General features: G+C 36.3%; 1 protein-coding gene across 1 annotated transcript in view; it reads right to left on the reverse strand.

Moving 5' to 3' along the window:
• Positions 1-1,026: 1,026 nt before the first annotated feature.
• Positions 1,027-26,233, reverse strand: part of ASIC5 (acid sensing ion channel subunit family member 5) — a 29,412-nt gene continuing 4,205 nt past the window's right edge. The window contains 9 exon segments of the mRNA XM_060655803.3: positions 1,027-1,263; positions 3,875-3,966; positions 10,784-10,952; positions 13,393-13,449; positions 15,945-16,092; positions 17,029-17,178; positions 19,996-20,121; positions 21,565-21,630; positions 21,633-21,807. Coding sequence (XP_060511786.3) covers positions 1,076-1,263; positions 3,875-3,966; positions 10,784-10,952; positions 13,393-13,449; positions 15,945-16,092; positions 17,029-17,178; positions 19,996-20,121; positions 21,565-21,630; positions 21,633-21,807 — 1,171 coding nt within the window. The 3' untranslated portion in view covers positions 1,027-1,075.

Here is a 26,233-nt window from a genome sequence, read left to right on the forward strand (position 1 = left end):
CTTATAAATAAACTTGAAAACAACACCTTAAAACTTTTCAGATGTTATTCTCATGTGGCTGGAAAGGAAATGAGACCTGGAAACACTAGAATGAATTTGGGGTTAGAATTCTATGACCTGATGATTATTTCTTAAATGTTTTTGACAAGACTTCTGAATAATTCACCATTGATTGAATATTCTGAGAGGCTGAAAGCAGGTTGATTGATTAAATAAGCACATGGAGATATGTGGAGAAACTGACAAAACACTACGTACTCCCAATATACCAATATACCAATAAAATTAAATAAATTTAACTTTATTTTTAAATAGATTTAAATATCCACCTGTATAGGAAAAACATAGAGATTCCTGCCCCTAGAAAAGTTATACAGTTATACAGTATAACTTTACAGACAAAGTAAAATAAAATTATGTTGAATTTTAGTGAAAATAAATATTCTCAGAAATTTTGTAAAGCACAGTCTGCACATATTCTTTCCAGAATAAAAAAGTATCTTTTCTCCTCACATACAGTTCATTTACCAGGTCCAGTTTGCATTTTTAGATAGGACATAAGAAGATAAAGGACATAAAGAATGTCCTTTTACATTATACATTCATTCATTAAAAAAAAATTATGAAATGCCTACTACACCATCTCTACTGTTGCAGGTGCTGGGAAATCAATGTTGAAAAAAAAATAGTACCTCCCTGCTCTCTCTCTCTCTTTTTTTTCTCTCTCTCTTTCCCTGTATGTGTATGCATGTGTGTGTGTGTGTATGTGTGTGTGTGTATATATAATATATATAATATCTATTAATATATTAATATATATTAATATCTATTAATATATTAATATATATAATATCTATTAATATATTAATAGATATTAATAGATATATTAATATATATAATATATATATACACATAAGTATAGACAGAGATAAAGATGTATAAAGAGATAGATACCTACAGTGGCTTTTACTGAATTTCCAAAATATAAGATAAAATTACATAACAGTGAATTAGTCATGAAGAAATTTGAAGGTATTATGAAGAGAAAAGCAAAAGCTTTTGTCCTATGTGAACATTAGCATTCTTCTATGTGATTTCTCTTCTTCAGATGATGCTGAGGTGGAGGAGACCCCTGGGTCATTTGAGGTATCTTCAGCAAGAACAAAATGCATATCCAGTAGAAATTGGTGAATATATATTCAATAATTTCTATAATTGTAATCATGCTGGCCCCACAAAATAGGTCCAGTTGACCACCAACATCTGATGTAATACAGCCAATAATGAAATCGAATAAATAATGTGTCTTTTATAAAAGGCACATCAAACATTACTAGAGTTTAAATTATTTGAAGCTAATAGATTAACCATAGTTGATATTATATGAAAATGAATTAGTTGTATTATGTTAAGATTGGTATGAAGTAATAGAAATTAATGATATCTTAAAATAATATTTATGTAAATCATCTCAAAAAGGAGAGAGTTACAGAGAAAGAATTAACCAACTGATGACTTGAGAGAGAGAAAGCAATTGTAAAATCTGTTTCCAAAAATACAACTCAAAGATTTTGGAAGATAATAAATTGAGACAAATCAATAAAACATCCTAGACAATTACAAATTCATTTCCATGTGGTAAATGAACGGAAATGTAACATTCAGGTGACTAATTGAATGATGATGTTTTCCAGAAACAATTTGTGAAGCAATTTGTGAATTCTAGCGTCCAAACTATTTCTTTTTAAGCACTTGTAATATTTCATCTAACTAAAATATGTTAACACAGTATTGCCTTCTCTTTAAGAAATTTTTAAAATCTATATTTGTCTTTATTGATTGTGCTTAGTTGTAGTAAAATGTAACACAAAATTTGCCATATTAATAGATTTTAAGCATGTAGTTCTGTGGCACTACGTACATTCCCACTGTAGTGCAGCCATCACCAACGTCCGTCTCCAGAACTTTTTTATCCCCCCAACTTAAACCCTGTACCCATTAAAAAATCTCTCCAGTCTCCCATTCCCCCCAGCCCCTGGCAACCACCATCCAACTTTTTGTCTCTGAATTTGACTACTGTAGCACTGACTTCTTTTTTTTAAATTATTTTTTAAAATGTTTATTAAAATTTTTTTATGTTTATGTTTATTATTTTAATAATAATAATGAGTGAGGGAGGAGTAGAGGGAGAAGGAGACACAGAATCTCAGGTTCCAGGCTCTGAGCTGTCAGCACAGAGTCTTATGCGGGGCTCAAACCCATGAACTGCGAGATCATGACCTGAGCTGAAGTCAGTCTCTTAACTGACTGAGCCACTCAGGTGCCCCTGTAGCACTGACTTCTTAAATAGATTACATTATTAATCTTTTTCTCATTGCCTTGGACCATTCTTAGAATCATGCTATTTTTTTTTACAGTTTGGTAGTGAAATATAAGTTGCCTCTAGACCTTTGAGAAATTTGTATATTTCCTCCCCATTTAGGGTCTTAGCTGCTCATGTGTGATTGCTGTTATTTTGCCTGATTGATACTTTTTACTGTCTCCTACATAACTTCCTGTAAATATGCAATAAGATCTACAAAATCAGCAATTAAATTTGTTAAGGACATGAACAGACAATGCTTGTAACTTAAAGATTGAATTTTACTTGAGTGCTGATTCATGGGAGCACATGTACCCCAATGTTTATAGCAGCACTATCAACAATAGCCAAATTATGGAAGGAGCTCAAATGTCCATCACCTCATGAATGGATAAAGAAGATGTGGTTTATATATACAATGGAATACTACTTGGTAATGAAAAAGAATGAAATCTTGCTATTTGCAACAAGGTGGACGGAACTGGAGGGTATTACACTAAGTGATATAAGTCAGTCAGCAAAAGACAGATATCATACGTTTTCACTCATAGGTGAAAGTTGAGAAATGTCACAGAAGATCATGGGGGAAGGGAAAGAAAAAAATATATACTTACAAACAGAGAGGGAAGCCAGCCATAAGAGACTTTAAATACAGAGAACAAACTAAGGGTGGTAGAGAGTGGGGTGGCAGAGGGATGGGCAGGACAATCGGTGGTGGGCACTGAGGAAGGCACTTGTTGGGATGAGCACTGGGTTTTTTTGAGTGAGTGGTGAATCACAGGAATCTACTCCCGAAGCCAAGAGCGCACCACGTACACTGTATGTTAGCTAACTTGACAATAAATTCTATAATAAATAAATAAATAAATAATAAATTAGAAGTACAAAAAGATTAAATTCTACTCGCTCAGTCTCTTCGCTCCAATCTGAGTGGAGTTCTGTGTGGATGTCTGAGATGCTTATCTACTCAGAAGCAGGATTGCTGGAACACTCTATAAATCAGTTGCTTGGCGGGGAGGAGTGCCCGGTGTCTGAAAGGAAAGCAAGATGCTGAGTTCGAATATGAATGTCAGCCTTTCTTGGTGAAACCCAGTGTGAGGTTTACTGGAGGTGTGTCTAGGGAGAGAGAAAGTGTCAGATTTAAATGACAGACGAAAGGGGCGCCTGGGTGGCTCAGTCGGTTAGGCATCCGGCTTCGGCTCAGGTCATGATCTCACGGTCCGTGAGTTCAAGCCCTGCGTCGGGCTTTGTGCTGACAGCTCAGACCCTGGAGCCTGTTTCAGATTCTGTGTCTCCCTCTCTCTCTGCCCCTCCCCTGTTCACGCTATCTCTCCCTGTCTCAAAAATAAATAAACATTAAAAAAAAAAAATTTAAATGACAGACGAAGACAAGCACTATCACTTCTCCATTGAGAAGCTAAAACCTTAAGTACAAAAGGAAAAAAAAAAAAAAAAAAAAGAACCTGAGAGAAAATGTCTTAAAAATTGAAGAACAAGTAAATTAACACTTACCAAGTAACTCAGACACACTCACTGCCTTTTGCTGCTGAGTTATCTTATAGTATAAGTCACTGTAGTTTATTTCAATGTTCACAAGATTCTCCCTGGGGATAAAAACAGAGTTAATCTGGCTCAAGATTGTCAGCATTACTTTTAATGCTTATTTGATGAAATTAATATTCATTTTTAATTCAGTTGTCACTTAATGTTGAATTAAACACAGCACTGTAATCACAATAGCTTGTTACATTTGGAAGGTACTCTTGCCATGTTGGTATTTAAGGAGAAGAATTTTTCCCCAGATCCAATAATTTTTCTATGGCTTATTCCTGAGAAAATTGGAAAAAGACATTAAATGTCAATATCTATTGAGTAGATTGGAATATTTACAAACATTTAAGTATGTGTCTGATCTGGATTCAAATCTTGTCTTTTGTTACTTGTGTGATCCTGGAGAAACCATGTGGGTTTCTGGAACCTTGGTTTCCTCATCTGTAGTGGGGATTTTAGAGTCAGGATTGGATTGGATTTGATTTGATTTTTTTTTTTAAGTTTATTTTTATTTTTGAGAGAGAGAGAGAGAGAGTGAGTGAGTGGGGGAGGAGCAGAAGAAAGGGAGACACACAATCCAAAGCCAGCTGCAGGCTCTGAGCCGTCAGCACAGAGCCTGGCATGGGGCTTGAACTCACGGACTGAGAGATCATGACCTCAGCCAAAGTCAGACACTGAATCGACTGAGCCACCAGGCACCCCTAGAGTTGGGATTTTAAAGCTATGTGAGGAGAAATTAAATAATGTATGTAAAGAATTGGCATAGAATCTGGTATATACTGGGTGTTCAATAAATGGCAGTCATTTATATCATTAATATATTAGGGCAGACTGTTTTCCTAGTGTCTTCTAGAAATCTTTACTTGAGACCAAAGTGAATAAAAATTATTTTAAAATATCTCTTCAGATAGCCTTGGATGCCCTCACACTCTGTCCCCACCCCAGCTCAGATCTTACTTTGAACTTGAATAACATATCCAGTTGTCTCATGGTATTTTTCTTTGAATGTTCAATAGGTATTTCAAATTGAACATATTCCAAGTCAAACTCTTCACATTTCCTCCATTTATAAGATATTAACAATACACAGCCAAATCCATCGGTAAATATTTGCTTTATCTTCAAAATATGTACAGAATCCATCTCACCTGGATTTTTCCAATAGCTTTCTGAATGGTCTTTCCACTTCCAACTTTAATGTATTTCACTGCAATATCTACATATCCTATTTCTTCACACAATAATCAAAATAATACTTCTGCAACTAACAAATCATATCACTCTTTTGCTCAAAACTCCCTAGATATTCCCCAGTATACTCTAAGTAAAACTCCTCCATGGCCCTACCTCTGTCACCCACCCACTTTGAACTTTCTCAACTCATGCCCTACCATCATGGGTCATTGCTTATACTGCTTCCTGCCATACCAACCTTCATTGTGCTCTATCCGTACATGAGGCATGCTGTTGGCTTAGAATCTTCCTCTGCATTTGATTTTCCCTCCTGCTGGAATGTTCTTCCACCATTTACCACTGAGGCTAATTCTTATATCTCCTTTAGATCAGTAGTTTTCAAAGTGTGGTCACAGACACTTAGGGGTCCCCGATATCTTTTTGGGGGGTTCATGAAGTCAAAATTATTTTCATAATAAACGAACATATCATGTGATATTTTGACGGTGATTGTTATTTCAAGGAAGCTAGCAAACTGGCAAACTATGGTTATTCAGACTATGATATTTGGTGGACATTGTCACAGAAATGAACACAATGACTTGTTGCTTCAATAGCTGATAAGATTTGTAGTTAATAATAAATTTCGAGGGGCACCTGGGTGGCTCAGTTAAGCATCCAACTTCGGCTCAGGTCATGTTTCACAGCTTGTGGGTTTGAGCCCCATGTCAGGCCCTGCGCTGACAGCTTGGAGCTTGCTTCAGATTCTGTGACTCCCTCCCTCTTGGCCCCTCCCCCATGCACCTTCTCTCTCAAAGGTAAATAAACATTAAAAAAAATTAATAGAAAATAATAATATAAATTTTGAGCTTAGGTTTTAATGTGACAGAATTTTGGAGAATTTGTGTCTGCTATGATGAGCTTGACAACTCCCCAATTTTTAAAGACTTTTTGATAAATAATGATATTAAAATGAAATATATATTATATAATAAAATGGATCAATATTTGGAAGATCTGCACAACTCAGAGAATTTTTTCTTTTTTTTTTAATGCTTATTTATTTTGAGAGAGAGAGAGAGAGAGAGAGAGCATGAGCAGGAAAGGGACAGAGAAAGAGGAAGAGACAGCATCCCAAGTAGGCCCTGTGCTGTCAGCATGGTGCCCAATGAGGGGCTCGATCCCACGAACTGTGAGATCATGACCTGAGCTGAAATCAAGACTCTGATGCTTCACTAACTGAGCCACCCAGGTGCCCCTAGAAGTTTTCTAATGACCAAGAAATAACGTTCAAAATCATTCGTGGATGAAAGATCCATTGAAAGTACAAGACCAAGAGATATTAATATATTTAAGTACAAAAACTTCATTGAGATGTTTTGATATATCACGACTTTCAAATGGCAGCTTTCCAGTGCCATCCTTGCCTCTTCCAATCCCATAAGAGATAAACTGATAGGAAAGCCCATGCACTTTCTCCTTTGGTAACTGGGAAAGTTCAAATCCTTGGGATTTCTAAGCCAAGTCTGAATTCATAACCACATTGCAAGGCAAAGGTGGCTGCCTCTCCTTGTTCTCTCAAGCCAACAGAGGATCTGCTTGGGAGACCCCAGGGACTTCCCAGAAAGTCTCATTATATGACTATGAATTTTTTCATACTCCCTTGAGGCGAGTGTGACATCATGGGTCCCAACATCCAAATCAGATTTTGAGTAGAGAGTTAATTCCACTCCCCATGGGGCAACCACAAGATGCATATTATAATGAACATGTAAGAAACTTCACTTGTTGAGCTCTGATGTGTTATCAAAGAAAAGTGTCACATATCCCCAAAAGCTATTAAAATATGCCTGTCTTTCCCAACTACATATCTGTTTGACCTAAGGTTTTCTTCACAGTCATCAATCAAAGTAACATAAACCAACAGATTAAATGCAAAAATGAAAATCTAGCTGGCTTCTATTAAGCTAGAGACTGAAGAAATTTACAATATTCTAAAACAATACTACTCTTCTTCCTAAATTATATATTTCTGAAAATAGTTATTGTTTATAAAAATCTTTTAGCTAATGTTGCCATAGAGTAATTTATTATTACTGTTTCAAATGAATTAATAAATAACATTTTTATAGTTTAAATTTTCAATATGACAAATATTTATACAACTCACACAAATAAAAGCTCATTGGACTCTTCAGTAACTTCTAAGAATGCAAAGGGACCTTGAGATCAAAAAGTTCGAGAACCACTGCTTTAGATCTTTGCTCAACTGCCACCTTCTCAGGAAGATCTTACTTTATTTCAATCCTCAACCCTAAGAACAACTCTTCCTGACTCTGGCTTCCTCGGGCCCTTTTTCTGCTTCCTTTCTCTCCACAGCACTTAGCACCATCTGATATGACTATATATATTTATTGTTCATCTTCACCCCAGTGGGAATAAGTGCAACAAGTCAGGGTTTTTGTCTTTTGTTCAGTGAGGTAAACTTAATGCCTAGAACACCTCATATCCTGACACAGAGTAGGTGCTCAGTACATATTTGTAAAATGAAGAAATAGGGAACAAATTGAAGATGAAACCAATGAAGGAAAGGGTAGATATTAACCTGTCTGTTTATAAGCTGAGGTGGAAACCAACCACCTGACGATTTTTCAGATGGCAACAATAAGAATGAATCCTATTAGCAATGTTTCTTGGAATTACGTGGTGTTTTCTCATATATCTAAGGAACATGGCTGTAAATCACTCTCCTAATTGTTCACAGTTAGAAATCAATATTCCTAAGTACACTTACTTCAAAATATATCATTAATATGTTTACTTAATTTCCACTGGTTTAACCCAGGGTGACAGGAGAATGTATTTTATTTAAGTTGATAATCAGGAGGTACTGCCATATTTACAAACAATAAAACAGCTGCGAAAGTGAAGAAAATAATAAAGTCTTGGAAGTCCAGTAATTTTAGCAATACTGCAATCTTTTTGCTCTCCATTGTGCTCTTAATTTGCATGTACACTGATAATATTGTTTAATTTCCTAAGCACAAACCTCATAACTGTTTCCAATCATTATCCATCTGTGTTTTTGAGAGAAGATAAATTCATCCCTTACAAAATAGTGTGACATTTATTCTACTTCTCGCAGGCATGTGCCTTGCTTGCCTAGTAATTTGGCTCTCATTGAATCTATGCTTCATGAAGATAATGAAATTGTTTGGGATTTAAGTCCAAGAATATTTGTTTGTGTCAGGGGAGGCACAATTATAACATATTTGGATTTTAATAACAGTAAGGAGATCAACATAAAAATCGAGAGTATATTGCGTTTACAAAACACTAAATAAGGACTTCCGGTTGCTTGAGTACGAGTGCTGTATTAAGGGGAATGAATTAGTTTTGCATAAAACAAACAATTTGATACAATTTTTACTTGAAAAATTGTCAAATTAAAACAGAACAATTCACAAAGTTCATTTGTTTTGCTAATGGAATTGGCCTGGATTCAGCCAAAATTTATCTTTATATTCACTTGCAAACTGCCTACCTTAGTCAAGCTAAGCTTCCTATCATCTTTCTAATGGGGTTTGGCAGCTGCCACATGAGGCCCTGGATTGGTCATAGTCTGAGGTTGGCTTGTGTGTACGGAAGAAACACAGACAAGTCTTCATGTATGTTGGAAGTTGCTTTGTTTCAAATCTTACCGTGGCTAAGATTTCACATCTGCTCTCCTGGCATTTGTGTTTTCTGATTTATTACTCTTTGATTTCTGGTACCTGTGCCCAAGCCAGTTTCCTAATTATATGTGTGGTTTTTAACCACCAGCTCCATCTATGATTTGGACACCCTGCATTCCGCTGCCTCAGTTCAGCGACTCGCCCTATTCCTCGCAGTAATGGCCTCAACTCTTCACAGCCATGTGAGGTCCTCACATATCCATTGTGTGATAAGATTAATTGGAAAGAAATTTATAATAATCTAAGTTTTAGGGAAAAAAACCTCTCAATGTTCTCTAGGATCATCTTCGTTATACATGGGTTCTTTTCTGATTCACCGATATGTCTCCAAAATCATGCCTACATTCTTTGCATATTAAATAATGATGAAACTCGGGAGATCTCTAGCAGCCAAAAGTCACACAAAGTACTCTTCTTGGTCATATTTTAGTATAACAGAAATAATACCATATATAAATCACTTTCACATATTAAAATGGAATACAAAGAGACATCTGTACTGGATACAAAACCATTAACAGAGATCATTGCAAATTTTCTAGCCTTTTCTTCTTCTTATCTGCTAAGTATTTGAAATCATACCTCATGAACCCTGTCTTGATGAAAGTACTTTCTCTTTCTGATTTAAAAATGTTTTAAATGTTTCTATTTAATTTCTGAGAGATAGAGAGATAGAGAGAGAGAGAGAGTGAGCGTGAGCGGGGGAGGGGCAGAGAGGGAGAGAGACACAGAATCCGAAGCAGGCTCCAGGCTCTGAGCTGTCACCATAGAGCCTGATGTGGGGCTCAAGCCCACAAACTGTGAGATCATGACTTGAGCCGAAGTCAGACCCTTAATCGACCCAGCCAGCCAGTTGCCCCGCTTTCTGATTTTTAAAGATCACTTTATTGTTTGGGTATTTACATGGGGAGAGTATTTTATTTATTTCATTAAAATAAATACCAAGATAACACTGGATTCAAAACACGCTTTTACCGTTAGATACCCGGCTGTGCAAAAGTAAATCAGCTTTTAATTAGTTAATATATTTTAATTATATTAAATGAAATTGCAAACACCAATGTACTATGTTGCTGTTTCAGGTGCTCAACTTAAAAATATAAACACAAAACAAAGAGAAATGTTAAGGCTGCTCCCTGATTTTAAAAGAGTTCTCCATGAAGTTTGACTTGCAATTTCTAATGGTGTAGCAGAAAGAGACATAATTTAATCCTCAGTTAATGAAACTTGGAAGTATATATCTTTATGGAAAAATACAAGGAATCTGTGGTCATAAGTCTTGGGCATAAGTTCTTTCTGTGCCACTGACTACCTTTATAGGACATTTAACATGAGATACAGTGTGCTTCAGTTTCCTTACCTGTAAAATGAGAACAATAATTTGTGTTCCATCAACCTTACAGTTATTAAAATAAACTATGTGATATGCAGGTAAGGAGTTTTCACACTTTAATTTTTTTAACGTTTATTTATTTTTGAGACAGAGAGAGACAGAGAGTGGGCAGGGAAGGGGCAGAAAGAGCAGGAGACACAGAATCTAAAGCAGGATCCAGGCTCTGAGCTGTCAGCACAGAGCCTGATGCAGGGCTTGAACTCACAAATCGTGAGATCATGACCTGAGTCGAAGTCAGACACCCAACTGACCGAGCCACCCAGGTGTCCTGGAGGTTTTCATACTTTAAAGCATCAACTAATATTAGTCAGTACTATTATTTTCTCCAGTTGGGCCAACAAGGGTGAGATCATGAGCAAATTACTCAAGCAGGCCTCATTTTAGTTTTCACACAATTAAAGGATTCAAGGGCATGACTTTTAAAATTCTAGGTTTTCATTGTTAATTGAGTGACATAAGTCTTTGCCTCCTTTGATTGATCAGAATTTTGTTTTCTCGGCCTTTAAGAGTTTTGAGTAAACAAAATATTCGTGCTGATTTCAAGAAATTTACAAGACTAAAAAAGATTACCTGATATATTCCTGACTTTGATTTAACTTCTTGGAAAGATATTTCAAAGGTTTTTGACTTGGAAAAGTAGAATAAGAAATAGTAGCAGGGTATTCTGTTTCTTCACAAGGAACAGGGCAGCTAGAATTATGTTTTCCCATTGTACATGATTCCTTAACTTTATTGTAGTCTGAAATGAAAATCAGGACAGGATATTGAGAAAAGGGGATCATTTCACAGTCGGGAGGAAAGAGCTTTTTAAAATTTTATCATTTGATTTTCAATGCTAAAAACGTGGTTAACAATTTCTATCATCACTGTCTTAACAAATGGTGTTTATATTTTATATTTTAACATAAATACAGCGAAGGAGACAGAATATGAAACATAGGAATTATTATCTTTTAAATTCATTGAGTCACTGGCTTCTGACCTTTGTGAGAAATGAGAAGTTTTTTCTAGAAATTCTTTGGGTTTATCTCCATAAAATAGTATGCATTTGGACAGGAGAAAGATGGAAAGTTGTTTGTGTGACCTTATATCACTTTGAGAGGAACTTTGAAATATAATCCTGAAAGCCAATGACTCAGGTTTAAAGTAAACTTATCCTGCGGTTTATCTCAAGTTCTAACAGCGTAAAATACATGGCTGGGTGTTCAGATTATCTTGTAGCTGTGGACCTAGTGACTTCTTACTCAACCACCGAGGTTCTCTGTCCTCTGTCTTGTCTTGACTTCTGTAGAGCAATCAAGCTATCGATGCAAATGTATCCTTGAAAAATCCCCTGCAGGAGGTGGTATTTGTCTCCAGCTTTCCTTTGGACCACATCCTGGTACCCAATCTCTCTGCTCCTCACTCTGGGTAAATATTCCTTTCTTGTTCTTCCCTGTAGTTTTGCTACCGAAACTCTTTGTTCTTGTGAATGCTTTGTTTACCAAGACTCCCTGATTAATGGCAAACTTTGGGTTTCTTCTCCGGAATCTAAGTATGATACTTCTTCAGGGCATGACTTTTGCTTGCTTTCTCTAGTTCTTTATTCTGGTAATAAACACCATCCTTTCCTTCAACTCACACAAACACATCCACTCACACACACATGCTGTCATAAGCACACATTTTTCTGTGTAACCCATTATCACTCCACACTCCCTGAAGGACTGCATGCATGATTTATTTCCCCAAACTTTCTCTCCAGCCTCCATCAGGGACAGGAAATCATAAGAAATTTGACAACGTAACTCTTAACTCCACTGGTCAATAATCTGACTTCTGCATATTCAGCTTGAAAGATATTAAAAAATACATCAGGTTCCTTCTACCCATATCCATTCCATGAACTATTTTACAACAATGGAAAAGAAACTTCTCATTCTATTCCTGGTGTCCTGGAGATATTTCCACAATGGGATAGAACAGCAAGTTTTATAGAATATTATTCTATTTTAATTTTAAAAAACAATGATTTACCACATAAATATGAACCTATTTATGTGGAAAAAAATAAAAGTAGAATATACTAGAGTATTAACATTGGTTCGGAGTTAAGATAAATAATATGAAAGTAAAAAAATATTGCTTAAAAAGAAGTTGTACCCAGTAAAGGTGGCGTGTATGGTATTGGTCTCATTTGCATAAAAATTTATATAAGCATTTACATATAATGCGGTGTATAACGAAATGAATAAATGAGAGAATGGTCACCTAAATAATGGTAATAATTCTCAGAGTGATGCCACTTGTACTGATCTCCGCAAGATTTTTCTCTGTTCTGTAATGTTGGAACTAGTTACAACAAGCATGCTTTATTTATATAATAAGAAAAAAAAAAAAAAGCAAGGCTATTTTGATTATACAAAACTATAAAATTGAAAAAACACAAAATTTGGAAATAAAAATCACGCGGTGCCTGGGTGGCTCCGTCAGTCAAGCATCTGTCTCTTGATCTCAATTCAGGTCAGGATCTCACAATTCATGAGATAGAGCCCCACGTTGGGCTCTGCACTGACAGCACAGAGCCTGCTTGGGATTCTCTATCTCTCTCCTTACCTCTCCCCTGCTCATACTCCCTCTGTCTCTCAAAATAAATACACTTTAAAAAAAAATACACTTTTTTTTAAAGAAAACAAATAAGAATCAAAGCTTTCTGCTGTGACTTTGTCACTGAATGTCTGTTTTTCATAAGAATTTTTTAATGTCTATTTATTTTTGAGAAAGAGAGAGAGAGAGCATGCAAGTGGAGGGAGGGCAGAGAGAGGGAGACAGAGAATCTGAAGCAGGCTCCAGGCCCTGAGCTGTCAGCACAGAGCCTGACATGGGGATTGAACCCACACACCGTGAGATCATGACCTGAGCTTAAGTCTGACACTTAACCCACTGAGCCACCCAGGTGCCCAGGTCAATGAATATCTTTAATTCAGGTGCATCTTGAATTCAGAGGGTTTTGTTTTGTTTTATTGTCTATGTCTATATAAGCTACTGTTCCTAATTCTAAAAACATTGAAAAAGTTCCTCTTTACAGTCTCTATTCTGTTTCATCTCAGGACTAGCGATACTATGGTTTAACGTGTTGTATCACTCTGAGCAATTGTCATATAAATCGTGAGAATAAAGAAATAAATTAAACCACTTACCAAGTGTAGGTGAAACACAGTTGTAAAACTTTTGTAGGTCACACTCTATCCCATTTCATTAAAAATAATAAATCTAAACATAAAGACTTTACATTTCATGAAATAAGTGACATAATGACAAAAATATATTTTATCCATCCATCTTGTGGTTTGCAAAACAGCAAGAACAACAACAAACTATAAAAACATGCTAATACTTAAGGTAAATATACATTGAAAGGAAAAATAGTAATGTTTTTGTTAATTTCCATGTTTCTCTTCATCCATCTATATCAGGCAAACTCATTTAAGTGGAGATAATGTCTTAAAACGTAGCTTTGAAGTTTAAAATTGTTCTCACACTTATCATCTCATTTGTCCCTACACTAATCCTGTGATGTGGGAATCATCATTGTTATAAATAAGAAACTAAGGTTCAGAAAGTGGTTTGTCCAAGCAGTTGCAGGGGAGCTGGGCTTGGCTCATTTTGCTCACCTTCTGTCCTGTTCCTTCTATGCATTGATTGATTGTTTGATTTTTTTTTTATGGTATTGGAAGATGCATAGCATACAGTATACTTTCTCTAAAAAAAAAAAAGTTTTTATCTAAGTTCCAGTTAGTTAACCTGCAATGTAATATTAGTTTCCGGTGTACAATTTAGTGACTGAACACTTCCATATTTACATATGCTTTAAACTTACCTGTAATTACAATACTTACATGTGCTTTAAACATACATATACACACTGACACACCTGGTATGTTGCCTTTCTAGCGGTAGTATGGGGCAGGTAAGGACTAATATTGTTAATCATTGGCTGTGGACCTTGCAAGAAATTGTAAAATCAATATGTAGCAGAGCTGGGATTAATTCCAGGCTGATTCTAAAACTTTAGTCATTGCACCTTAACATCGCTAATTGTCTACTGCCGTAACCCCATGCGGTCTCTGGGGTTAGCCTCAATGTTTAGTCAAGGATCTTGAAAATAACCAAAAGGGATTGTCCACTTATAATTTGCAGATACATTTGGCTAACTATGAGGAAGTGCTCTCTGTAAAGGAAATGAAAGAAATACAAAAAATAAATCTACTTTCAGCATTAAATTGATAAAGAAGCCTGTCTTTCCCAAAGTATGCGGGGCTTCTTCAAATGCTGTTTTTCTCATTGCAAAGAGCAATGACGTTTTGGAAACAATCCATATCTGAAAAACTGATTTTGGGGATTGGCTCTGCAAGTTGTTAGTAGAGGTACTTTCGCTGCTTCATTTAACGTCTCTATATTTTTAATGTCCTCGTCTATGTTCTCACGTAGATGGATATGTGAGGATCAAACCAAATAAGATACCATTTTGGAAGCACGTGGGATATGCAAAAGTTTGCACAAATGCCATGCTTCGTATTTTATATTTCACTTTGTCTAGCTCCTAATTACATATTTGTAATTAACTTACAAAATTACATATTTATAATCCAGTTTCTAACTTGTAAGAAGTAATACATTTTAAAATTATAAACATTATGGTTCATCCATCAGTTCAGATTTTTTTTTTCCCCAGAAACTTTGGAAAGATAATTAGGAATGATGGATCAGATCCAGCATTAGCAGTTTTACAGAATGGCAGTTTTTGAGGGGCCAGAGGCCAATGATCAGAATGCTCGAAAGAAGGAAGTGATGATTCTCAAAATTCCTAAGAAGTTTGCCAAGTAGAAACCATTGTTAATAAGAGCAGAGTTAGTAGTATATCCAGTGTGTGTGTGTGTGTGTGTGTGTGTGTGTGTGTGCGCGCGCGGGAGATGGGCCATAGCAGCAAATTTAAAGGGCCAAACTGGTATTGCCTTTAATGCACTCTACACTTCTTTATAAATTTGCCGGAGAAGGGGGATGAGGCAAATCTGAATAAAAATAACCAGTGTTTATATAGAGTGTATTCTGTGTCAGGTGGGTTTCAAGCTACTTACATGCTCCTTTCATCCTTATGACAATCCCATGAGCTAGGATACTATTATTATTCTTCCCAGCTTATAGGAGGTACAGAGAGGTTTAGTTGAAGGTCACATAGAGGAAAAATTGTGTAGCTGAAATGAACAGCCTGGGTCAGAGTCTAGCTCTTATCCACCCTGCCCTACTGCATCCTTCGGGGCTTGCTTCCAATATCCATGACTTTGGAAATGTTCCAAATTCTATGCAAAGGGAGCCTCGGTTGTTTTTCTAACCAGAAAGAAAAGAATTCCCCAATGATGAAATATTTGGGGTTAAGATTTATATAGATGATCTAATTTTGCTTTCAAACTGAGAAAACTGTGATGATCGGTTTTAGATATTTAAGAGCACCCAGACTTACATGCTCAAAAGAAGAATTGGGGCCTCGTTCAATTTTCTTTTCTTTTCCAGAAATCTCCACTATGACTCCGGGATTTAAAATCTGTCAGTGGAGGTTGTATTTGTTAAATGGATGACTTTTCTGGCATAGAATTTCATAAGAATGGAAAACAATTTTCTGATACGTTCATTTCCTGTGACTCAAATTAAGTAGGAAAAATTAAATAAGGGAAATTTGTCATTCTTTATTTACCAGGAAGCAGAAAAGGTAAACATCCGCATTGCCCTTGTATGTGCTGAGCCATGCATTCCTTCAAGCAACCAGAAGTGCTGTAGGTACTAAAATTCTGCAGCTTGATGTTAGGGTTGCATTCTCCCCAGGAGTATTCTTGATGGACTGTCTTGAGATAAAATAAATACCTAGCTCAGGAAGTTTATCTGAGTCAATCCATACATCTCCATTCCAAGAAGAGAAGCTAATATACATTTTTACTTTTTTTCTCAGATCTCTTTGATTCTTTTTTTTTTTTAATTGACTACATTTGCCTATTTTGCCTGCTCTATTAACGTGAAAATCCCTGAAGGTAGATATAACAGGGGTCCTTTCACACATATCCCAAATGCTCTGTACCTGTAGTGAATTAATAAAATCAGACAGACTGCTCTAAAAATTAACTCATATAAGAAAAATAGTATCATTTATGGAAATAATATGTTAGCATATTAATCAGTCCACCCACAAAATAGGAACCAAAATCATACACACACAAATAATCCTTTATTGAGTACTTATTTTATGCCAGGCAGTGGGTAAGTGCTTTCTTTATGTCATTTCACGTAAACCTCATAATAACCATGAAAACACAATATTATCTTTATCAGAGAAAGGAGATGGAATTTCAGGAAGTTAATTAAGGAAATTGCAGAGCAAGAGGCTGGCCAATGGAAATCAGCCAGACATGTCTGACTCCAAAATTCCTCCTCTTCCCACTTATTTTTCTTCTTTCCAGAGCATCTCATTGAGAAAACGCACAGTTCAGCAACTTAGGAGTGTCTTCATATTTACTGATTCTTTCCATCTCTAATGGAATTTAAAATTACGTTGATTTTACCAGGTTTCCCAGCTTTCACTTATGTTGTACATGTGAATTCATTGTTTTTGCTAAATAGTTACCTCCTAGTAATGGGAAAGAATCTGAAATGAAACTCTGGAATTTCCAGAGGTCTTCTGAGAGCATGGCAGAAAAAGGTTTCTAGTGGAAGTATTATTTATGTGTATATACATTTATTACCTTACCTGATTCCCTCAGACTCTACACCTTGTGAATATTATTTACCTTGACTTGGCGGATTGTTACCTGTGCATGCATTCCCACAGGTGATGACAAGCCTAAACCATCAATCTGGGGCACCTTCTGTGGTGAATGGATAACAAAGATGATTCCAGCATAAACAAAACCAAGGGTTTGTTCATAAGTGAATTCCACCTGAAACAAACAACAATTTCCCCAAGTTACAAATTGATATCAATTCTACAAAAGCTTAAGAATTAGTTATACTATCTCATGATAGCATTTGACTTACTTAAAATCAACCATTTCATATCACTGTTCAATTTTTATATAAAAACTGAAAATTAAACACCTCTAAGATACTTTTCATGGTTGAATCACATGTCAAGGTGTCAAGAGTTTCCATAGATTACTTTTTACCTTAGATGAATGCCACAGTACATATCATGACTGTTAATCATCTGATTTCCTGGAGGCCCTCTCTTCACCTTGTTGCCTTTTAGTTGCTTCTTCCTTGGCTGTTCTCTTCGCTTCATTGGTTTTAGAAAATCATTTGGCTCCTTTCGTCTCTTTGCAATTAAAATCTCTGGCCTTCTTTAAAATTGAAATTCATTTCCTCCTAAGAGTGAAGACTTACTATTTCTTTAACATCATGCTCTTCTATAAATCCTATGCCAGATGAAAAAAAACGAAGAAACTTCTTGTGATTTTGTTATTAAAGATCTTCCTTGACGTACAATGAGATTACATCCTGATAAAGCCATTGTAAGGTGAAAATACCATAAATCAAAAATGCATTTAATACTCCTAACTTACTGAGCATCATAGTTTAGCCTCGCCTACCTTAAACATGCTTAGAGCACTCACTTTAGTCCACAGCTGGGCAAAATAATTAACTCAAAGCTCTTTTTAATAATAAAATGTTGAGTATCTCATGTAGTTGACAGAATATGGAACTAAACATGAGAAACAGAATGGTTATATGGGTGCAGAATGGTTGTAAGCATATCAGTTATTTATGCTGGTGATTGCGTAGCTGTCTGGGAGCTACTGCCACCCAGCATCATGAGACACTGTCACACCACATATCATTCGCCCAAGAACAGGTCCAAATTCAAACTTCGAAGTGTGACTTTGACTGAATGTGTATCACTTTGCACCATTGTAAAGCTGAAAAATTGCAAGTGGAGACATTGTGAAGTCAGAGACTGTCTGTAGTTGTAATTTCAGGTTATAAGGAGAAAGAATGGGCTTGGGGATACGATGGTTTTTCCTGTGAATAGGTCGATTGTATATGTAATTACATTTAATGAGTGTGCTTAATATTCCATTTGTAACTCAGGACCCTATTTCTCCTGGGTCTGTTAGGACTCTAAGAAATACTCGGTTGGCTAGTCTGGACAAGTATTTAAGAGCCATTCACTTATGGAATATTGCATTGCATCTGCAGACTTCAATTGCATCCTAAAAATATTTGGGAAATTCTGGGCGCCTGGGTGGCTCAGTCGGTTAAGCGTCCGACTTCGGCTCAGGTCACGATCTCGCGGTCCGTGAGTTCGAGCCCCACGTCGGGCTCTGGGCTGATGGCTCAGAACCTGGAGCCTGCTTCCCATTCTGTGTCTCCCTCTCTCTCTGTCCCTCCCCCATTCATATTCTGTCTCTCTCTGTCTCAAAAATAAATAAACGTTAAAAAATTAAAAAAAAAAATATTTGGGAAATTCTAGCTTGTATAATCCACAATGTAATATTGGAACTGACCATATAGCCAGTATTGAAATCACCTAGAAGTATTTTTTTTAATTTTTTTATTGTTTATTATTTTTGAAAGAGAGAGACAGAGAGCAAGCAGGAAAGGGGCAGAGAGAGAGGGAGACACATATTCAGAAGCAGGTTCCAGGCTCTGAGCTGTCAGCACAGAGCCCAACACGGGGCTCAAACTCACAGACCGCGAGATCATGACCTGAGCGGTAGTCAGCTGCCCAACAGACGGAACCACCCACACTCCCCTGAAATCACCTGGAAATATTAATCAAATATATGTACAAGCAAATACAGTATAAGTATATGATCAAATATATATACATGCATTATACTGCGCAGTACTGTGTTGAGCAAAAAGGATCTTGAATGAGATACAAGAGGAAGTTATGAAATATACCTTAAGAAAAATTCTTTGAAAGTAGCCAATGGCCCCATTCACTTGGATTGGAAAATAGGATAATTCAATGGGATTTGGGGAAACTAGATGTATTTCTCAACTTTGCCATTAATTGTGTGATTTCAGATACTTAATTTATCAGCATTTCAGAATCCTCATTTATAAAACCACTATAATGAAGTAGATTATCTCTAAATGTGTAATACTAGAAACAGCTGTGTAAGATAAAACTTAAGAATTAACCTTGGGTGGGAGCTACACCAGGTACGCTTGAAGCTGACGTCTGTTGAATTTCTTAGGTGTCTGGACATCTGCCTCTCAAGCTTAAATACTTAGACTTCTTAGATCAATTACCAATTTACAGAAGCTAGGCTTAGGCAAAATCAACTTATGCAAAATTCTTTCCATAGCAAGTATTTTTAAAATTATCCTTCAGACTATAGGTTCCATGGTTTGTTAAATACGTGTGCATGGCTTCTTTCCAAAACATATTGCCTTCTTTACATAAAAATCTTTCTAAAAATATTCTTAAAATACATAAAGTCATCTTAAATTAACTACACACATTGTGATTTAGAAACCTCTGGTTTCCTTATTTTGTGGCATAAACGTTTCTGGAGTCACAAAACTGACAGTCAGTAGTATAGCTAAAAATGTCCAGGTTAGCCTCTAAATTATGACTTTTTAATATTAGAGATCAATATTTGCATACATGGGACTCCAGTCTACATAATCAAAAATGGAAATAATATACAATTCATGGGCACAATATGATGGGGCAAAATGTTTTGATCAAGTCTTTTGATCATTCTTTTTTGTCTTGAGCCCTGGCTAGGTTTAGGAAAATTCAGTACCTGATTGAAATTGAAGAGCAAGCTTAATCCTCTTCCAGAGACACTCACTTTGTTCCTTGCTCGGATATTTTCACCATAATTAAAAGTAAAACAATTTCCATATTCAGTGAAGACATGTGCAAAGTCCTCCAATATGAAAATGAACCAAATAGGGGCGCCTGGGTGGCTCAGTAGGTTAAGTGTCCGACTTCGGCTCAGGTCATGATATCATGATCCGTTAGTTCGAGCCCCGCGTCAGGCTCTGTGCTGACAGCTCAGAGCTTGGGGCCCGTTTCAGAGTCTGTGTCTCCCTCTCTTTCTGCCCCTCCCCTGTTCATGCTCTGTCTCTCTGTCTCAAAAATAAATAAACGTTAAAAAAAAATTAAAAAAAAAAAAAAAAGAAAATGAACCAAAGAAAATACAATCAGCTGGGTAGTTTGGTCACTTTTGAAGTTTAAATTGCTCAAACTTTTTTTTTTTTTTTTTAAATCAGATGTCTAAATGAGAATGCATAAAGATCAGAAAGAATAGATAATGTGGTGACTCTGGTTTGTGCTCAATAATAGTTTTTATTTTTTTGTATGTGATTATCTAGGTGGGACATTTTAATATGTAAATAAGCAAGAAGAACTAATCAGTCTTCCATGGAATTATTAAGAGGATACTGGAGTATTAATCTATGATAATGAGAGGCTAGAGTTGCCAGGAGTCATCATGGCTCTGGGAGGGAGAACTCACACGGGAAAAAGCCAACGTGAGTCATGAGACAGAGAGAGAGGACCTAATACATGTTTACTATAAAATTTCTTGGTGACAAGTTTAAATATGTTGGTTGGTAAATAACAAGCAACAGAGAAGAACTTCTTCTCTAAATTAAGAGTACAGCAGGGCTTTATCTCTGTCAGATGTCTGTCAGGCATTTTTTTTTCCTGTTTTCTGTGTGCTAAAGAAGGTTACCAAAAGGATACAGAATTGTGTCCCAAAATCATGAATTTATGAAATTAACTTGGAATCACCTGACAACACATGCTACAGAATTGCTGATACAAGAAACAGGATGTCAAATTGCCTTTGCTAATAGTTTTCAGGTATATCTGAAACTTTATCTTAAGTGTAGATTAATCCTATAAAGGATAAAAACAGGATGTTATGAGTGATCAGAGAAATATACATAATTTTCACAGTCAAATGCTGGTGCCTACTCATTTTCTATAGCCCCCAAGCCAAAAAAACTAAATGTTGGCTCCTTAATGATAATAAAAATGCTACCTTGGAATAAGTTACTGAAGAATGGGAAAAATTAAAATATCCCCTGGGGTGACAATTGTTTTTGTTTTGGAAAGATTATCCTTCAATAAAGGTAATCGAAGATTTCTGTTTTCTACCTTTTCTTATCTAAACTACTTAAGAAAAGAAATATGTCTCGTGTGTATTCCACACCCCTGATGTCATAATGCTCAACTAACTAAACACAATCTTTGAGCAAGTTTCAATTGATTCCCCATGAAAGTAAACTTTATCCCAGTGTGAAGCAGTACTGTGCTATAGTTTATTATATTGATGATATTGGAAGAAATATCAAACCATTACCTGTGGGCCACATGGCTTTCCAAAAAAGTCACATTCCAACAAAGTGCTATTGTTGAGATAAAGACCATTTTTTTTTTTTTTACAAACTCCGTAATGCTGAAGTTTTGATAACTTGCAAAAAAATCAATAGCATCTTTAAAGCCAGTATAATTGGACCTGATTTCCTGAAGATAGAGGATGTTGGATACAATATTCCGTAAGAGAAAAATAATACTAAATTTGGCTGCAGCATCTGTTTGGAACCTATTAGTAGAAATAAAGGCAATATTTAGAAGAGCAAAAACTTTCTATTATCTAGTAGACACATTATCTAGGGGCCAAACATCTGGCCCCTATCAACTTCTCAGGCATATCTGCTACGCTCTCCTTCATTCATAACACATTCAAGCAAAATTGAATCCCTAAGAAGTCTTTGTCACATCCTGCAATTTACCTTGTATTTGCACATACAGTTTCATTTACCTAGAATACTTCTCAGACATTGATCTGGATACGTCCTAACGGATCTTCGAGACGCAACATGAAGAGAATAGGAACGCAAGGTCACTAAGAATATAGACTTAGGGGCTAGATTTCCTGAGTTCAAATCCCAGCTCTGTCATTGTTGTGGCTTTGTGCCATGCCCATGTGCTTATGTTGGAACTATTTTCCAACATCTTCTTCCTTGGATTTATCTGGTTACAATCTGAGGTCATCGTAGGGTCGGAGCTTTGGTCTGGTACACACATTGTTGTAGATCTCCTGACTCAACTTGTTGGTGTGGGACAGCAGCCAGGAGCTCCCTGGCCTCCTTAAGCTTCTTCAGATCTTGGGTCAAGAAAGAGTACAACCTGGAGAAGGTGCCAGCTTATCCTGTAGGTCTCCTACACTACCAAGATCAGGGCTTGTGAAAAAGAGAGACACGCATTTCTAGTCTGTGTTTGTTTCCTTCACTTCAGATCTATTTTCCTTTCTGACTGCTGATGTTGCTGACTTCAAGCCCAGCTGGATTAAAATTGGTCCATGTAAATTAAAATTAAGTCCATGTAGTGGACTTAATCCCCAGAATAAATCCCTTATTCTGTGTCACTCACAGGGCTTCTTTTTCTCTGATTGAGCCCTGATTGTTACAGCCACTTAATGGGATGACTTAGCCAATTTCTTCCTCTCACTGTGACTCAGTTTCTTCACTTGTAAAATTGGTGTATGTTAAAAAAAAAAAAAAAAAAAAACCTCTCTCAAAATGCTATTTTGATGATTAAGTTATTTTTCCTAAAAAATGTAGAAGAGTGCCTAGAATACAGTGAGAGGTAGGTAAATATGCATTAAATAAATGAATGCCTCATTTATGGTCAAAGTACTTTCCTGGCAACTAAAGCAGAAGCTATCTATTTGCCCTAACTACAATAAGGATTTTGTAACTCCCTTATTCTGCTGAGCAACTTCGACCTTGCCTTATGTATGGTTGTTTAAATGTATACTCTATATTCTTTTCAAAATGTGATTGGTATTTCATACTTTGGATATTATAAATCTTGAAACTGAACAAACATGCTCCATTCAAATTTACTGCGAGAAAGCATAGAATAAAATGTGTATCCACCCTTGGTAAGTAAGTACACAGAGCTATGTGGTGCATAGTTTGTGTGTATGTAACCACACTCTTGGACTTCCTTTATGTCCCAGATTTTATATTATATTTTATCTTCACTTTCAATTATATTTTATATCCTTTTGCTTTCTCATATAAGCCACATGAAACCCTTTCTCGGTCAGGGTAGAACACACACAAAACCAAACATAGAAAATAGAAAACAAACCCAAGCCAATATACATCCTTTCAGAGATGAGAAACTGCTTTAATGGCCAGGTCCTAAGATAGTGTCTTACTTACCCAGCTTTGACCCTTGCAGGGCCTGTCTTAAATCCACCAGCCCAGGTTCTAGAATCCTATACATAGCCTCCTATGACTTCCTCTTCTCTTAAAAACACAGCTAACTCATGGTGGTATTCTACTAAGTGTATTAGAGCCAACAACCTTGCTTTTCTTGGTCAAAAGTATTTGTAGTGATCTTTGAGGAGTTAGCCATCTACATTTGCAGAGGATTTGGGGGAGAGTCATGGTGTTAGCCCTAACTGAGGGATGGACCTTCCACTTCCTTCAGCCTTCTGTCTCTCTGAATGATGACAGCATACCAGGGATCAGCTCCAAAGCCCTGCAATTTTGGGTCAAGAATCATTACTACTTCATATAATGTTCACCGGATTCTTTTCAAAAGGATTGTGCACAGAAATGAAGGAATTACCACATGTGTAGGAGGTATGAATACAATAGATAAAAGGAGTACAAGGGAAGGCGTTTTAAAATAATCTTTTAAAATGTTTTGTATTACATAATAATAGTTGAGACCATGAGGGTGATTTAAGCAGATGAACTAAACTTAATGAATAAAGCCTACCAATATTTGGAACAAAGGAAGTAAAAAAAAACTGTGAGGCATATTGTTCAGCATAAAACCGAAGGGCCTTGCTGAGTTTATTTTCAACTTTAATTCAAATTTTAAAACCTTCCTGTGTCTAATCTTTCAGAAACCTTGCTTAGTTTGAGTGTACTTACTCTTTTATTTAACATATACTGGTAAGAGGCTAGCAAAAGAAAACATAATAAAAATACACTGCTTTGTTTAAACAAGTTAATGAGTGATAGCCAGTCAACGAATCTGTCCTTCTTGTGTGGATTAATGCCCTCTCACTACACATCCCCACGTTATGTAACCCAAATGTATATGCTTCATCTGATGTCCAAGTTGATGCCTGACTCAGCCCTTCACTGAATCCCACCAAAACAGATTTAAGTCCACCATGCATTAACAAGAAATGAGTCTTTTCCAGATCGTTTTATGGAGAGGAAAAAGGGGGAAGAATGTCTGCTGGTTGGATCTCCTAGGAGCCAATTTTAATATCTTATCAGATCTCTCACTAAAATAAAATCTTTGACACGTGTTCATTTTATATTTGTATAAGAGTCATGTTTTCATCTTTTATTTAAAATCCCTTAACATGTCTTTGTTTTTTAAGCATTTATTTATTTTTGAGAGGCAGAGAGAAAGCAGGAGTGAGGGAGGGGCAGAAAGAGAGGGAGGCACAGAATCCGAAGCAGGCTCCAGGCTCCGAGCTGTCAACACAGAGCCCGACGCGAGGCTCAAACTCACAAACCGCAAGATCATGACCTGAGCCAAAGTCGGTCACTTAACCAACTGAGCCACCCAGGCACTCCATATTATATCCTAATTATTGTAATAGATATAATGATTTTCTCTTTTTTGCTACTAATTTTTGAAAAATTTTATGTGGTAGGAACCCTTAATATGAGATCTATTCTCTTAACAAATTCAAGTATACAATATTGTATTGTTGATTATAGGTACAATGTGGCACAGCAGATCTCTAAAACTTATTTATCTTGTATAACTGAAACTTTATGCATATATTTTTTAATGTTTTTATTTATATTTGATACAGAGAGAGACAGAGCATGAGCATGGGAGGGGCAGAGAGAGAGGGAGACACAGAATCTGAAGCAGGGTCCAGGCTCCGAGCTGTCAGCACAGAGCCCACTGCAGGACTCCAACTCACGGACTGTGAGATCATGACCTGAGCTGAAGCCGGACGCTTAACCTACTGAGCCACCCAGGGGCCCCTGAAGCTTTGTGCATATTGATTGCTAACTCCCCAATTCCACTTCCTGTCCCCTCAGTCCTTAGCAACCACCATTCCACTCTTTGATTCAATGAATTGGACTATTTGAGAGACATCGTATAAGTGGATTCATGTAGTACTTGCCTTTCTGCGACCGGCTTATTTCGTTTAGCATAGTGTCCTCAAGGTTTATATTACAAGGTTTCATATTGCAGAATCTCCTTCTTTTTTAAGGCTGGATAATATTTCAGTGTATGCACATATCACATTTTCTTTATCCATTTTTCTATCAATGGGCATTTAGATTGTTTCAGATCTTAGGTATTATGAATACTGTTGCAATCAGTATGGGAGTGTCAGTATCTCTTTGAGATCTGTTTTAAATTCTTTTGGATACATACTTAGAAGAGAAACTGCCAGGTCATATGGTAAATCTATTTTTAATTTTTTGAGAAGCCTCTACACTGTTTTCCTAGCCAATGTTCCCTTATGCATTCCCACCAACAGTGTACAAAGATTCCAATCTATTCAGATCCTCACCAACACTAGCTGTCTTTGTTTTTTTGTTTGTTTTTGTTTTTTGATAATAGACATCCTGACAGGTGTGAGGTGTATCTAATTGTGTTTATTTGCATTTCTCTGATGGTTAATGATGTTGACCATTTTTTTTCCATATAACTATTCTCCATTCGTATGTCTTCCTTGAAGAAATGTCTACTCAAATCCTTAGTACATTTTTTAACTGGGTTATTGAGTTTTGTGGGGTTTTTTGGGGGGGAGGAATTAATGAGTGATAGCCAGTCCATTCATTATATTTTGGAGATTTACCTCTCAATGGTTACTTTTTTAAAAAAAATAATTTTTTACCAGTTATGGTTATTTCTCTGAAGAGAGGATCTGTGAAATTCCTCACGCTGCCATTGTCAAAATAGTATATACATTTTATTTTAAGAACAGATATCTTCAATCAGCCTTTGCTTATATTAGAACA

The sequence above is a fragment of the Panthera onca genome, chromosome B1 (genome assembly GCF_046562875.1).
Source record: "Panthera onca isolate mPanOnc1 chromosome B1, mPanOnc1 haplotype 2, whole genome shotgun sequence".
NCBI classification, from domain to species: domain Eukaryota; kingdom Metazoa; phylum Chordata; class Mammalia; order Carnivora; family Felidae; genus Panthera; species Panthera onca.